Source organism: Taeniopygia guttata, chromosome 17 (genome assembly GCF_048771995.1).
Source record: "Taeniopygia guttata chromosome 17, bTaeGut7.mat, whole genome shotgun sequence".
Classification (NCBI taxonomy): Eukaryota; Metazoa; Chordata; class Aves; order Passeriformes; family Estrildidae; genus Taeniopygia; species Taeniopygia guttata.
Window position 1 is genome coordinate 5,977,221 of NC_133042.1, and position 15,817 is coordinate 5,993,037.

The following is a 15,817-nucleotide window of genomic DNA, read 5'->3' on the forward strand; positions in this document are numbered from 1 at the left end:
TTACTCATTACAAAAGTCTTAGTGGATTATGACAATCCTCTATGAATTAAGTAGATAGACAGAGAAAGAGCTGTTGCTCTGTGACAAGCTGGGGCTGTGTCACAGATTTCACTATCACTTCAACAAGTGTCTGAAACAGTTTCTGTTGCTGAATTTTTAAGGCAGTTGCCATAGGAATTGTCTTCAGACTGGTGAATTATTTCAGTACTTGCCTTCCCCATGGGATCCTTAACTGGAAATGCTGGCAGATAGTCTTTCCCAATTAATGAAGTGTTACAGAGAGTCAGCCTGTGACTTGCAAAGAAAATTTGAGTTTCTGTGCAGCTCTTTTATTGTGTAGAAAGGTGTTTCTCTTGAGTTTTGTCTTCCCTCACTTTCTTTGTCAGTGACTACTTGGCCACAGTGACATTGGCCCCACTTCAGAGAGAGAATGTAAGCAGGCTTTGAAACAGATGAGAGTTTGTAATGCTGCTTATTGATGACTTTTAATCAAATGCAAGACTGAACCAAGAAAGGAGAGGACAAAATGTCCCTTGTCATCTAAGGCTTACCTGGACCTCAGCTCCTTTTGGCTGGTTCACTTTTTAGAGGACTTCCCTGGTCTTTGAGGAGCTGAGGAAATCATGCTTCCTTTGCTCCTTGTTTCTTATTAAATATTCTCTCACTTGTTGCTGATTAAAGATTTCAGGAGAGGTAGGTTGTTCCAGTGGAAAATTTTCCTCCTTGATAGCCCTGGCAGCTCCACAGCAGCAGTTGTGGTGCGAGTGCTGAGCTGTGTGAGCTGGCTTGGCTCCAAATGGCTTCAATAGGAACCCTTATTGGGATAATTGTGCCACTCCAAAAGGCATTTGAAACACATGATCTGCACCTTTCCTGCAGACATGGGATGGGCTTTGGCAGCCTCCAATGGAGCTTGCCAGAAATTTTCTTGCTGAGGTGGCAGGAGAAAGTGTTGACTCTGCAAAAAGAGCTCTTGGAGGGGGAGGAAGGGAAGGCAAAGGAGCCATTTCCCAGTTTTGTCTAAGTACTGTCAACCTTTCTGTGTAAACTTACTGGAGAGAAGGCTTTACAATGGTAGCATCCTTCTTTTTGACTTTTTTTGGGCATTGTGTGGCCGGAGTGGTTTTCCTCTTGCTGGAAAGGTCTTTCTGAGCCTCAAAATAGAGGCATGGCTGGAGTGGCAAAGAACAGGAGGACTCCGAAGGACAGACACTGAGAGCTCCTGGAACCAGGATGGGTTTTATCTCCTGGTAGCTGCTGCATTGTTTGCTGGGATCTGCTGTTTATATTGCTCAAAACATGCCATGGAACAGGAAAACTGTGGTTTGCTGCTGTGACATGAACCAAAACAGCCTGTGGAGTCATTGTGTGTGTGTAAGGTGGGGAGTGGAGAAGGTGACGTGATGGAAAAAACACCGTGTGTGGGAATGAGAAGGACATGACACGACAGTGACGGAGAGGGACTAAGGAGTGGTGTGGGAGTGTTTTCCAGGAGTGTTTCTCCAGGATTGCTGCCTCTGGGGAGGGGTGAGATGGGTCACACAATGAACTTGCAGGTAACAGCCTACAACTGTTTTTTTTTTTCTCCACTGGTCATGCATCTTCCTTAAAAACTTTTCCACTCCATCAGGTGAGAGTGTTAAGAGGAAGGAGGAACTACTGGAAATTTTTTTTAGCTTTGCAGCATTGGAGACTGATTTATTTTCCTTTTTTTTTTCCCTTCAGGTTTGTAGTCCAGTTATTAAAGTTCCTGGCGCAGAATTTAGCTTTTTAAACTACTGAATTTATATCCTCCTGTGTATGGGAAAAGCCTGAAAAAAGTTAAACCCCTAATTTCCTCTTTATTAAAAAAAAAAAGTTTTAGTAAGGTGCAGAGGGATTTTATCCACAATTCCCTTCCAGAATAGAAAACTTAATTTTTTTCAAACAACCTCTCTTTAAATGGATTTTCATTTGCTAGGATGTAAACTTTTCTTTGAGCATTTCGCATTCCTCCCGTTTGCTGGGTTTTCCTCTGGCTGGGTGAATGATGCAAGAACACGCCCCCATGGTGTTATTTTTGTGAAGTGCTGCTGCAAGGGTGTTTTCGGTGTTTCCTGTAGGAGCCAAACACATTTTCTTCTGGAGAGAAAACCCTTCCCCAGGGATTCCCGATGGGAGGGATGTGTTGGCTGGGAGCGCCACCACTGGGCTGGCAACTGTTGCTCCTTCTCTGCCTTTTAGACCCACTTTCTGAATTTTCCCTCTCTGCTTTGAACTTTGGGTGGATTTGGCTTTACTTATTTGTAAATATTACATGGACTTCTGGAGCTGCAGGAGAGTGAACAGAGCAGGTGAAGGTGTAAATGACCAAAAGCAAATGTGAATGAAAATAGCAGAAGTATTCTCTATGGGTTTTACCAAACCCTCAGTGACAGCTTTTTACCACATTTTAGTCTGTCACCTCCTGGGCTTGGGAGCCCTTTCAGAGGATATGCTGAAGTGCTGGCAGGACTCACTGACTAAGCAAAAAGGGCTCTGTGAGACCTTGAATCAGTACTTTAAATTTGTTCTAAGACATCTTGATCTTTTCTTCACACTTGAATCTTAATTTAACTCTCCCTTATCTTACCCCTGTGATTACCAGTTTAACTGCCTTACTTTTAAATCTGGGTTATTAATTAAAAGCAATTCCTCCTTGGAGCTCAGATGTTCATCAATTTGTGATTGCACTTGAATAGAAAACTTTTGTGTGCTTTGTTACCACTAAGAGTCAAAGCAATACTGTGCAGTCCTGAATGTCCCAGCCCAGAGCAAAGAACTGGTGATGGGGACAAAAACCTCTGGAGCTGTGCAAGAGTCCAACTGCCCAGCGCTGGCTTTTATCACATGCTGGGACAAGGATCACGTGGAGAGGCGGGGAGTCAGCCCTGCAGAGCCCAGGTGGCATTGCTGTGCTGGAGGTGGGATCTGGGGAGCTTCTGCCCTGATGGCATCTGTAACCCAGCAGCAGATCCAGAAGGTAAGGAGCTGCTCTGCAGGGAGGGAGCGTGTCCAGAGTGCAGGCAGGTGACCCAGTGTGTAAGACAGTCACTGCTAGTTAACCTGGCAGCAGGTCTAGCAAAGATCTGCTTTACAAACACTTCATATTCTCCTCAGCCTCTTCTATTACGTTGATTTTAGTGTGTGAGTGTCATGGCTGCAAACTCTTCCTGGGGGTAGCTTGTCCCACAGAGCTCTTGGATGGATTTCTCCTGTGCCCCTTCTGTCTGTATTGCTCAGCTCTCATCCCTGAACTTGAAATCCTCCAGGCAAAGGATAATCTCCAGGGTATTCTATATAAAGAAACGGAGTTCACTGCCAGGAGAGTTCACTTGTAAAGGATTGTGTAGTGAACTGTGAGAAATCACCCAGAGATTTTTTTTTTTCCTTAGAGAGAACAAAGCTTTACGGCTTGTAAAGGAATCTCGTTCTGATTTGGTGCACAGGCATGACTGCCCTGTTTGTGTTAGTGGGCTTGAGAGTTTAATAGCTGCTGGTTACAGGCATTAGATAAGATATCCTTGAACCACAAAAGGTTCTAGTGATGAGATCTTCTCTGTTTTGAGTAGACTGAGGGATTGAAATAGATTGTTATTAACTGTTTAGAATTTCAGCCTCTTAATTAATCTTTTGCAATAGAAGCCCCTCCTGAAACTAAAAATTAAGAACATGCTGCCTGGCTGCAGAGCTGGAGCTGGGATGCTCTTCACCCTATAAAGGGCCAGAACTGTTTCCTCTTGTGCTGCTTCTCCCGAGGACTCTGGGGAAGAGCAGTCACCCTGTCTCTTCCAGTTCCACAAGGATGGCTTCCTTGTCCTGGAGCAGTTTTTCAGTGCAGAGGAGTGTGACAGCATGAGGAGCCAGATCCAGAGAATCGTGGCGGAGATGGAAGTGCCGCCGCACTGCCGCACCGCCTTCTCCACCAGGCAGGAGGAGCAGGTCCAGGAGCAGGTACCGAGGAGGGCAGGGCAGCCCTGTTGGAGAGCTGGGAATAGGAAGGGAAAAGGCAAATTGCTGATCAGGGTTCACTCTGCGGGAACGTGACTCTTCCTTCTAGCTAAACATAAGACCGGGAGAGGAATTTGCTCTCCAGCTTTTTGCAAATGTTTGCTGGGGTCTTATCAAGAGTCTTATCAATGTGTGGCTCTGCTGTGCTTTCAACCCCTGGTAGCCACAAGCAGCTCTCCCAGATCACTTTGTACATGTTCTGCAGACAGAAAACTGGTTATTTTCCAGGCAGCTAGCAAAAAAAAAAAAGCAAGGGTAACCTTTATGTGAGAGGTTCTTGTAAAGCCCTGATCAACACAAAGACATGTAGTGTTGTGGAAAGCCTTTTTGAGTGATTTTTCACTGTGTTTTGTTTATGCTGCGGCTTGGTGGGAAAAAGATGCAGGTGAGTGTTAGTGCTTTGATTGAAAGTTCATTTATGTTTTTACAAGGATGCTGTCTTTACTGGGCTCTTATCCCTGCAGGGTAGCTCGGATTATTTCCTAACCAGTGGAGACAAGATTAGATTCTTTTTTGAGAAAGGTGTTTTGGATGAGAAAGGTAAGCCCTGCAATGAGTTAGCTACACAGAGGGGATGGGGAAAAGCTGAGTGAGGGATTGGGGGCCAGTTTCCAGCTCAGTGAATGATTCCTGCTTTTCAGACAATGTTAAATTATGGTTCTGTTTTGTAGGTAACTTTCTAATTCCAAAGGAGAAGTCTGTCAGCAAGATTGGCCATGGTATGTTTAAAGTATGGGGTTTGGAGAGGGATGGACAAAAGAGAGGTGGTTTTCAGACATGAGGATTTCTCCAGACCTGCTCACTGTACATAACTGTCTCTGCAATTCTCTCCATGCTGCCCCTCACTCTTTGCTCTCAGAGGACTGGATCTTCTGTTCCAATCCTTTTCAAAAACCCCTTCTCAGAGGTTTTTCAGTGATGAATAGCTCAGAGTCACTGACATGCAAAAGTTTGGACTTCAGCCCTCGGCTCTTTTATGTAACAGATTTGCTCTAAAAATTTACCACCTGAGACTGGTGACATTCAGTACAGACCAAACTCTCTCCTATGTCCTATGCCATGCTGGGTTGCTGATATTGAAGCTGTCCTTCCTCCTGTGGTGTCACCAACACCTTTTCTTTACCCATACTAGTCTGTTTGACCTATTTCTTCTCTCCCAGTTCCTGGACTTGCATTTTGATCCCCTTTGTTTTCCAACAATACATGAAAAATGAGAGCAGGATTCCCTGTGCCTGCAAATGTGAACTTTGTTCAAACTAAATTTCACTACAGTTGGAAATTCAGTACTGAGAGTTCTCGTTCTTTGGTTTTCTCAGAAAAACACTCTCCTCTTCCCTGGCCCACTGCCATTCTGTCACACTTCAGCTTTTCCTCAAGGGAAGTGAAAACAACTGTAGATTCCTGCTGACCCAGGAATTTAACAATGCAAAAGCCTTCTCTAGTCTTAATTTCTGTAATTACTAATTTTGGTCAAGTCTCATCCCTTGCCTGAGAGCAGCTCCTGCTGGATTTGAGCATGTGTCCTCGTGGCAAATCTGATCAGGATGAGCTGGAGGCACAACTCTGAGTCTTTGCTTTGTGCATTTGTCAGAGCTGTGTTGTAGCAAGAGTCTACACACACACACTCTGACCTGCTGGTTGGGGCTCTCTGAAGGACACCAAACATGAGCTCTAGCTCCTTTTTGCAATACTTCACTTTTCTGGTAGGTCTTAAGAGGTGTGTTTTTAAAGGATGAATTCACCCATATGCCTCAGGGTCATGTGTTGTCACTTGTGTAATATAATACTGCATCATACAATATTCCATTTTGTTCATCACTCTGTTATACACTGGCTTATATGTTTGTGCAGTTTGTGGCCAGGGAATGATGATATTTAGGATCTTTAATGATGATCGTACAACCTGTAAGTGTCTTATCACCTTAGGTGTGATAAGTCACATTTATCCATCTTGGGAGGGATGACAGTTTCTGGCTGCAATTTATCCTGCTTGGCTGTGGTGTCTGCAGCTCATCACTGAGAGCTGTTCCCTTCTTTTTCTGAAATCTGGCTGAGCCTTGTCTTTCCCCTTAGCTCTACACGCTTACGATCCTGTCTTCAAGCAAATCACCCACTCTCCCAAGGTGCAGGTGAGCTGTTATTGCTTCCTAGAATGGGCTTGGGGAAAAAAATGCAGAGTAGTTAATTTTAGTTTTCTACGCTCCCAGGGGAGTAATTTTGTCAGTGAAAGGAAATGTAAATATCTTCAAAGAATGATGTTAAATAGTGTTAAATGAAAACATAAATCTTGGAAAATTTTCTGGCAGGAACTGGGAAGAAAACTAGGCCTTGAGAGACCAGTAGTTGTGCAGAGCATGTATATCTTCAAGGTATAGTAACTCAAGTTGTCTTGTCATTCAAGAAATAAGACCCTGTTAAGTGGGAAGCTGTGAAATTCTTCACACATCACTTTTTTTTTTTTTTTTTTGTTGCAGCAACCTCGCATTGGTGGTGAAGGTGAGATTTGTGTTATCTCTATATCACACTGCAGGAAATGCTCCTTTAGGAAAGGAATAGTACCAGGGAAAAAGCTCAGAATCAGACTTAAACCTGTTAGTTTGCTGGTTCAAACCTTCTTAAAATAATCTTTGAAATCCACATTTTTCCAGAAAAGTTTCTATGTCATATGCAGCTTGAACAAAGCGCTGTTTCTACGTTTTCAGCAGGCTAAAAGGTGGTATTTTTATGTAAGATTTAATGTATGTGATAGGTGGGTGGGCAGGGGAGGGCTCTGAGTCAGGGAGATGCAACCCTGAAGTTCTCCTAGAAGAACTGAATCCCATTAAAGACCCCAGTGACAGTCTCTTCTTGCAGTGACACCACACCAGGATGCCAGTTTCCTGCACACGGAGCCCCTGGGCAGGATCCTGGGGTTCTGGATTGCCCTGGAAGATGCCACACAGGAGAATGGCTGCTTGTGGTTCATCCCTGGCTCTCACACCAGTAAGAGCATGTGCGTGACCACTGCTGGTCACTAGCACAGTTCTGCTTTTCCCCACCTCTAGAGCACACAGTGCAGCTTTAAAACTTCTGCTCACCTAAAGATTCACTCAGTGAGTGTAATCATAATGCTCTTCAGGTTTTAAGCTACTCGTTCCTCAAATCCTGGAGCCAACTGTATGCATATCGTGGTTGATGCTCCTGTAGAAAGCACAAATGGATCAAATGTTGATTTTGCGCAAGTGTGTGACTATTTGTGTTCCTGAGGGTCTGTTGCAAAGCACAGAAGGTCCAAAAAGGCAAACAAATGGCAGCTGTTTTATCTGTTTCTGCAACAGCTGGGAAACCCTCAATCTCTACTTAATGAAAAAGACCCCACTCAAATTACTAAGGGAAGTGTGAATATAGTAATAATAAAGTTCCTATCATTGCTAAGAGAAATCACTGCTAGTGTTCCTTTGCTGTGCAGAATGTAGCCAGGTGTTTAATTGTTGTGTGTTTGCTTATTCTGTTGATTTGCAGATGGTGTTACCAGGAGGATGGTCCGTGCACCTTCAGGTGCCTCAACATGTGTAGAGTTTGTTGGCTCAGAGCCAGCCTACGATGACAAGCAGTTCATACCTCTGCCCATAAGTAAAGGTACAAATAGCCCCAAACGTGGTGCTTCACAGCTCGAGAAAACACAAGGGATCTAAAATAATATTTTAACCCTGCACCTTCCCTCTCACTTGAAAGCCAGAGCTCATATTTTGGAAAACAGCAGTCGAGGTGATTCTTTCCCACAGGTGGACTCATCCTCATCCATGGCGAGGTTGTCCATAAGAGTGAACTCAACAGCTCGGAGTCCTCTCGCCACGTGTTCACCTTCCACGTGATGGAAGCCAAAGGCACCACCTGGAGCAAAGAGAACTGGTAAGGTTGTGATCCTCACCAGTGGCTGAGGAAATTGAAGCTTTTCCAGTGCAATAGTTAGGATAACTGTTGGGGGTCTTGCCTGTACAGTTTGTTGGTAGTGCCTCAGCTGGCGTTGATTTCGTACCTGCAGATCTGGAATAGCCCCTGAAATTTTGCTTTCTCCTCTTCTTTACTCCCTAGGCTCCAGCCAACGCCTGAGCTGCCTTTTCCATCGCTCTACACTTGAAGTTAGTTGACTGGCTTGTGGAGTCAATAGCTGATCAATATTCCCTTCTGATTGTTCACTCACAGTCTCTTTAAAAGCAGCCTTCACTAGATCAGCTCTCAATGTTAATTTATCCTCCTCTTCAAAACCAGGACCATTATAACAGCCCAAAACCTGCAGTAGAGAGAAGCTTCTACTGCAGCAGGAGCCCTGCCAGTATGAGAGTAGTCACCCAGTCCTTTTGGTAAGGAAACACCTTCAGTCTTGAAAACAAACCAGTGAACACCATTGCACCTTGACTGGGACCACTTACCAAGTACTTCTCCTTTAGATACTCAGTATTTTCCTGTGTTTAAGAGCTTAAGTGCATTTCTTGGCTGGTTGACTCCAGCAATGCAGGTGAACATGTTGTGGGGAGATGTTTGATTTTCACCCCTAGTTTTCTGTCTTATTGTTGGAATAACAGTGATATAAAACAATCTTGTTGTGGGTGAAATGAAGCAAGAGGTCTGCTTTTTATAGTCAGTCTTCTAAATACTCCTTGCAGACAGTAGCTGAGTGTTTTATCTCTTAGTGTGATCAAAAATACCACAATTTTTAAAGATTCATGTTGAAATGATAGAAACAAAGAACCTCAATCAAACTCTTTACACTTAAATACAAAGATAGAAATTCTTCTTTTCATCTCCATCTTTTCTTTGAGGAAGACACAGTGTGACCTTCTTCCAACAGATGGGGACAGTACAAATTGTCTGGTGAGCAGCTGGAACTCTCAATATGCACAAGAATAATTTCTATCCCCAAAACCTCACCAAACCCAAACCAACTTATAGCAAGGAATGTTTGGAAATGCAAGCTCCAGTCTGTATCCTGAACTGAACAGAAGCTGTGTCGGTGTGATTTCACCAGCACTGGTGCAGTGGCAGCCCTGAGATAGGAGCCCAGTGTTACAAATACAGAAATTATATCAGAGTAACCCTAAGGCTGCTGAGGGCCATGGTAGAGTGGACCCAAATCTTACTGACTCATCCCTTCAAAAGTAAATTGGGGAGCTGGGTCATGGCAACAACAGGAACATTGAATGCAAAGTTTCTGCATTCAAAAACTACTTTTCCTACAGTTTGTTTGAAAGTTGGAAGCAATGTGGAAGGAAAGCAAATTCTGCTGGTGCAATTTATGACATCAGTGGTGAAGGCTGTGGCTTGTGACAGAAGCAACTCAAGTTTTTTTTAGAATTTTGCTGAGGAAGGATAATTTGTCCTGCACACTACCAGCACCAAAACCATCTACTTCGAGTGCATAAATAAAATAAAAAAAACCTGGATTGATTGGCAGGATTTCCTGTTAAAAGTGAAGGAAACAGCCCAGCAGTTGTTGAGTTTGGTTTCCTACGGAGTACCTGACAATTTACTGTGTTAGTAACCAGCTGTGGCATCCTCAGGAAAAGCAGCACCAAATCCCAGGAGCCCTTCCCAGGCAGGAGGATGAACTGGGCAATGCTGCTGCTCAGCTATTCCAGTCCTGGCTTGTTGCAGGGACACACAGTATTGGCTTCTGGAGCTAATTCTGCTGACTCAGGGACTGGTTTCACTCCACCCCTGGTCTTAGGCTCCCTCCCCTGGCATGGCCTCAGAGCTACAGGCCTGCAGGACAGTGTTGGGTAAGGTGCCTTGGACTTCCCCCAGACTGTTCCCAAAAGTGAATTAAAAAAGGGTCAGAAGTGAACTTCATGATGCAAACTAGAAGCCTGGGATGACAATCTCCTCCTTGGACACGTCCCAGGAGACAGGAAGGACACTTGTGTTTTGTTCTAATGGACACTGGGCAAATCAGTGAGAAAAGACTGTTGATAAAGAGGGTTTCATAGATAGAAATGAAGTGGGGTTTTTGGCCACAAAATGGTAGTTGTAACTTTAATTAAATGGATGGAATTCAGTAGCTTTAGTCAATTTCTTGATAGAAGCATTTTTATACATTATTTGATTAAACATCTGGCTGAAAAAAAAAGTGGAAAGTAGGAAAGTGTAATAGTAGAAAATTTTATTGACTTTGACAGATGTTCTGCTTTCAGAATTAATGTGTAATTTGTTTTAGCTGTGACTTAGCTTAATTCCCCCCTTCCCCCCAGTATTCATTCCAAGTTAATTTGGATATTAAATCTTGAGAAAGATAAAACATTTTTCTTGCTGAAGCAAACTTCAGGGCTGAAGATTCACTGTTCTTATTTGTATGGTCTGGAATGAGCAGTCTCTGACATCCCCAAACCTTCACCACCCACCCACCCTGGATAACTCAGCTGTGGCAGCTAGTGATTTTGGATTTGTGTTTGTGCATCGTGGTGTGGTTTTGGCTCTTGCTGATGAGGACTGGACATAGCTGGACACTTGTACCTGGTTCCTGTGCCCCCCCTCGTTATCAAACATGCTTTACATCGTGCTTATACAGACATGACAGTTCACACATCAAACACAAGACAAGACTCGGTACAGAAAACAAGGTACAGTACAGAGGTACCAACATCTGAGAGACTTGCTTGTTTCTTTTTTCCCCTCTAATTGACTTACCTCTTCTTCCTCTGCTTCCCTTGTGCACCCAGAAGAAACTTAAATTGGATTATTAAACACAAGTGCTGCTTTTATCAGTTGTGTTTGTTGCTGTTAGAACATAAATCCGTCTATTTTTGACAGGGGTAATAACAAGGCCAAATCAAGACCTTTTTTGAATTAGTCTTTCTCATTTCTTTTCTCAGCAGCTTTCTCTGCTGTACCAAAACATCACCTTTGAGCTTTCATTAAAGTGCATTTTCCAGTACCTTTCTCTAGGAAGGAAGAAAACTCTGTTCCTGGAAGTGCTTCTATGCCATGAGCATGATCTGGAGGTAGAGAGGCAACAGCAGATTATCAATTTGAGTAGTGTAAGCTTCCAAAAGAGAAACCAAACTCACAGATGCCAGAATCCAGGCATAGCTGGAGTTCAGATTCACACTGCTGTCAAAGATCAGAATGAGAGCCACAGCAATGATCTGAGCAAAAATAGCTGTCATTGTCCCTTCAAAGGTCTTTTTTGTTCCTGGCCATTTGATTTCCCCCATTGTACTGCCAAAAACAGAGGCAATGGTGTCTCCTACCCCTACTGCCAACACCCCAGAGTAGGGGACCAGTGCTCCTGCCCCAGGCAAGGTGCCTTTAGGAGCACACGATCTGGGAAACAACCACACTGGGAGGGACATGCCGAGGAGGAGATAAATATGAGTCAAGATGAGAGGTCCACTGTCTCTTTCATCCAAAAAGAGAGAGAGCAAATGCCTCAGGGTTTGTCCAAAAGGTTTGATCCTGAAATACCGGACGTACTCTAAGAAGATAAACACTGCCAGACACAGCACTGCAGCAATGTAGAGGAGCTGGCGGTCATAAATTAGTCCAGGAACATAAGTAGCTACAACAATGAAGTGGAAATATTTCCTGGTTATAGTTGAGGCCTGGTGTTTTTTAGATTCAGATGATCTCTTGGCATTCTGGTAGAAAACCACCCCACATGCTAAGGCAGCCAAGAAAGTCCAATACACAAGGAGGTAAAGTCTTGTCTGTGTCTGAAACAGAAACTGGAGCAGCCAAAACAAAGGGTTCCTCTGGATCAGTCGGTACAGCCAAGGCATGATGACCCCTAAGCCTAACACTGCTGTCATCATGTGGAAAAACATGGAGGAGATCCACGTGCCCGAATCCATGAAAATGAAGAGCACAGTGAAAAAAAGACCAAGAAGAACAACTCCAACAACTGCTACCAGAAGGAAGAAGTCAATGGGATCCCCTCTGCCCTCGATTACATTCAGTGAGCGTTTAATGAGCTGATTGAGAACAAAACTTACACCTCCGAGAACCAGCAGCGCTTCCCCAGGAGTAAAACATCGAGGCAACAAGTAGAGCAAGATCATACTGAGGTAGACGAAAATGAGCAGCACTTCCAGAACCTCTATCACTTCTGAGACAGTCAAGGAATGTTTCATGGTGTAGATAATTACGCTGCCAGCAACACCAGTCAGGATGCAAGTGTTGGTTGGCACAGGCTTGGTGATGCCAACCGCTAAGACGGACAGGAAGAGAGCGAGCAGCATTCCCGTGGAAGCCACCACGATGCCAAAGCGCTCGAAGTAGACGATGCCGGCAGCCCTGCACCTCTCCTTCATCACCACCCCCAGCAGCGGGATGACCATGCTGGCGGGCAGGAGGCCGCTGTTGGCTGCCCCCCGGAACTGGAACACAGCCCCCCCCTGCTGCAGCAGCCGGTCCCATTTGAACTGGGCGTAGAAGGCCTGGACGGCCAAGGCCACGGCGCACCAGGAGAAGCGGTCCCACACCGCCGCGTGCACCGCCAGCACCGCGGTGAACACCAGCAGCGACTCCACCAGCACTGCCTTGTTCCACATGACTCCAGCCCAGCCTGCCTCCAGCCTGCAGAACTTCACGGGTCCCGACGTGCTCAGTTGTCCGTTAGGAAAAATTCCCTTCCATGCTACTGCAAGTGCTATTAAAAAAAAAAAAAAGCAAGCAATTAAAGCAACTACTTGGACAGCTGAAGTGTTTGCACAGCTATTTGGTTCTTAAACTCAATTTAAACTGATAGTTAAGTGCTGATTGCTAGAGTCAACACACAGATGAATTAAAAAAAAAATGTGAGGTGAGTAAATCCTGCAGTTCATCTTCTCTAAGTGAAGGCTCACAGCTCACTGACAGCTGCAAACCGTGCTTTGCTTTAACTGCTTACCTTCCAGTCCAAAAGTTTAAGATAATCAGCAACAGGCACATTTACTCTCTTAAGTTAAATCTCGTCTTATCTCCTTCAAAGAATTGTGGGCATTGACAATATTGTGCAATTCTCACCAGCATTTATTGCTTTCTAGTGACCTTGATTTCTCTATGGATACACATAATTTGATAATCGGCCATATGTAAACCTCTACCATTACACTGGCATCTCTTCTGGGGTCTTTGAAGTTCTCATGTTCTTTATTTCTATTGGAAATATTATTGTTGATCCAGCTGTGAAAAGGGCTTACTTTATCCTTTCTGGACCATCCTCAAGCTGATTAGCAGCAAAGTCTTACTAAATTCTGCTCCCCCAGTCTCAATGCCAGTATCTACACCAGCTCCCTCATGGAAGACCAGAAGTTTATTTAAGGTTCTTTTTTGGGTTTTCAGCCAGTGTTGAATGGTGACACCAGATTACAAAGCTGACAAAGTAATAGCAATATTACTGAGAAATTATTATAGTTTGTACTGTAAAACTTCCTTAGTGTGTCTGCAGTGTTTAGATATTTATAACTTTGTACTGAAAACTTACTGATGGATTGCTTTTTGGCATCCTTATTCATATAGCCTGAAATACTTGATTGCCAAACACCTTCATTACATGCACTGTTGCTACACAGCTCCTTCAGGCCAAATGTAATCTTTTGTCATTGCAATTAATTTTTAAACAGCAGACGAATTAATCATACAGTCAATAAAACAGAACTGGCATGGGCAATATCTGCCTCCAACCAATAACAGTTTTTGGATTGTACTCCCTGCTGTTTCTTAGCCTAAGGCTTATATGAGAAGAAGCAGAGTAAATGCCACCTGCCAACCAAAGACCGAGTCCTCCTACTCAGTCTGGCAACCTGAAGATTGTACCCCGTTTCCCGTATCGATGGCACGTACAGCTTCCCCGCCGGGCTGCAAGAGTCGGCAGAATTTCACCCTGCCTGAGGTCTCTGATGGAGCGGCTCTGAATGTTTAGACCTGACAATCCGCATTTCACTGCTGAGTTATTCCTTTCACTGCTGAGTTATTTAGTTTTCTTGTGCCTGCCACAATCCCCTCCTCCGCACCTTCTTTCAGGTAATGTGAAGCTCCTCGGCACTGCCGCTCTCATCATCGAACGGGACCCACCGCCCGGCGGATCGAGCCGGACCCAGCGTTTTCTGCCCGTCTGCTGCTCCGCATGCCGGCTGCTCAGGGCGGGGAAGCTTCCCACTGACGTGCTGCCAAACATCCTGGCTGCAGCCCCTGCTTGCTCCCTCTCTTCCCCACGACCCCGCAGCGCTGTGGACGCCCCTCAACCCGCGGGCTGCCCGCGCCCTGTCCTTCTACGCTGCTCGCCGCCGCCTCCTGTCCCCCTCAACCACGACACCCACATCCCAGCCTCCGCTACTGGGAACAACATCCGCCCGCGGGCGGTGTCGGAGGTGCTCCCGGGTGGTTCCCGATTCCAGCTGGGAGCTGCGGCCCCGGCCCGACCGCGCACCCACCTCGCAGGACGCCGCCATCTTGCCGCGCCGCCAGTCACATGACCCACATGCGAGGGCGTGATAGGGCGGGGCTTGTGCAGCACCACGTGACACCGGCGCAATGAGGGCGGCAGCTCCTGGGTCACGTGACAGCGGAGCGAAGATGGCGGCGGGCGGGCTGAGCGCGAGGTGCGGGGCCGGGGCCGCTCGGGCGGAGGGAGCGCTGGGGCGGCGTGGGGGAGGCCCCGGCTCTCGCTGCGGGCGGGCCGCGCTCCGCGGGACCGGGGGCCGGGAAGGGCTGGTGGGGAGGAGGCGCAGCGCGGGGCCGGGAGGTTTTAACCGCGGCGGGGCGCGCGCCGGGCTGGCCCCGCCCCCGCCTGGCGCGCGCGGTGCGGCCCCGCCCCCCCCCCCGGCTGAGGGACCCTCAGGGACCCCCGGCTCAGGGGCCGGAGCGAGCCGCGGCTCAGGGGCCCTCAGAGAGCCGCGGCTGGCGGCGCTTTGGCGGCTCTTTGGCTCTGCCGTGCGGGATGGGGCGCTGGGCAGCGCTCCGTGGCAGCCGCTGCTGCTGCGGGGCCGGACGCTCGGTCCGCGCTCCCTTCGCGCCGGTGCTCGGCTCGGCTCGGCTCGGCTCGGCTCGGCTCTTCCCTTCCCTGCCGGGACCGGCTGCGCCTCCCGCGCCGCTCCCGCGGACGTGCAAGTCAAAGTAAACGCGTGGAAATGTGTGACGGAAGCGATTTAATCAATCCCGAGTTCAGTGATCATCTTAGTTCAGTGGTTTCGTTTCTCCAGAGTACTTTTTCTGTCATTTATTATAACGCTTTTATGTTCTGGAGTTTCCCTAGTGTCTAATTTTTATTAAATTAGTGACACCACTGTTAGCTGTGGTCGTATACAGAGAGCTTTCCTCCCTTAGCTGTCTTGGAGCCTTATTAATGAGGGGACGACAAACCACGGTCTGTTTTATTCACAGGAGATTTTGAAGTGGTGAGAAGTAGGTGGGTTGGCGTTGCTAGGCTGGGACTCAGAGCTGACAATAAGTAAAAGAAACTGTGTGCAAGGCAAATGAAGGCACTGATCTGACATGATCACTGGACCTGGGATTCACTGAATTGCCTCTTTCACATTGCTGTTCAGTTCGTGGTAAATACCTGGGCCTTTGGGTGCTCTGCGTGGGCTGGAGAGGCTCATGGCAGAGAAGACACCCAACTATCGAGGAATGAGCAGGGAGGAATGATGCTGATGGGTGTGCTGGAAATAACAGGTGTTGTCATTCATTAAGTGTCACCACATGGCAGAAGTTGCAGATGACTTTCACTGCCACAGTGAGTTATTTTAATAATGTTATTCTAAAAATAAGGCAATGGGTGTTCTTGTGTAGACAGTCTTTGTGTGAGGAGCTGAGGTGTTTAAATCCTCATTTG

General features: G+C 46.3%; 3 protein-coding genes across 6 annotated transcripts in view; 2 read left to right on the forward strand and 1 right to left on the reverse strand.

Moving 5' to 3' along the window:
- Positions 1-10,766, forward strand: PHYHD1 (phytanoyl-CoA dioxygenase domain containing 1). 3 transcript variants are annotated; one of them, XM_002198225.6, is made up of 11 exons: positions 1-3,001; positions 3,814-3,972; positions 4,494-4,569; positions 4,701-4,748; positions 6,103-6,158; positions 6,336-6,398; positions 6,504-6,525; positions 6,883-7,011; positions 7,531-7,647; positions 7,794-7,920; positions 8,104-10,766. In XM_002198225.6, the coding sequence occupies exons 1-11, from the start codon at positions 2,807-2,809 to the stop codon at positions 8,147-8,149; spliced, it is 1,038 nt and encodes a 345-aa protein (XP_002198261.5). In that variant the 5' UTR covers positions 1-2,806; the 3' UTR covers positions 8,150-10,766. The 3 variants fall into 3 exon arrangements, with proteins under 3 accessions (XP_002198261.5, XP_072792706.1, XP_030142685.4); XM_072936605.1 differs by lacking the exon at positions 4,701-4,748; XM_030286825.4 differs by lacking the exon at positions 3,814-3,972.
- On the reverse strand, positions 10,154-14,506 carry DOLK (dolichol kinase). 2 transcript variants are annotated; one of them, XM_030286812.4, is made up of 2 exons: positions 14,418-14,506; positions 10,154-12,652 (listed from the first exon to the last, which is right to left on the reverse strand). In XM_030286812.4, exon 2 carries the CDS (start codon positions 12,552-12,554, stop codon positions 10,983-10,985), a length of 1,572 nt encoding a protein of 523 aa, XP_030142672.4. In that variant the 5' UTR covers positions 12,555-12,652; positions 14,418-14,506; the 3' UTR covers positions 10,154-10,982. The 2 variants fall into 2 exon arrangements, with proteins under 2 accessions (XP_030142672.4, XP_030142673.4); XM_030286813.4 differs by lacking the exon at positions 14,418-14,506 and adding an exon at positions 13,998-14,399.
- The window catches only part of NUP188 (nucleoporin 188), a 25,250-nt gene continuing 23,930 nt past the window's right edge, over positions 14,498-15,817 (forward strand). Inside the window, exon 1 of the mRNA XM_030286810.4 lies at positions 14,498-14,585. Within this exon, the coding sequence (XP_030142670.4) occupies positions 14,518-14,585 (68 nt within the window). The 5' untranslated portion in view covers positions 14,498-14,517. The remainder of the gene's footprint in view (positions 14,586-15,817) is intronic.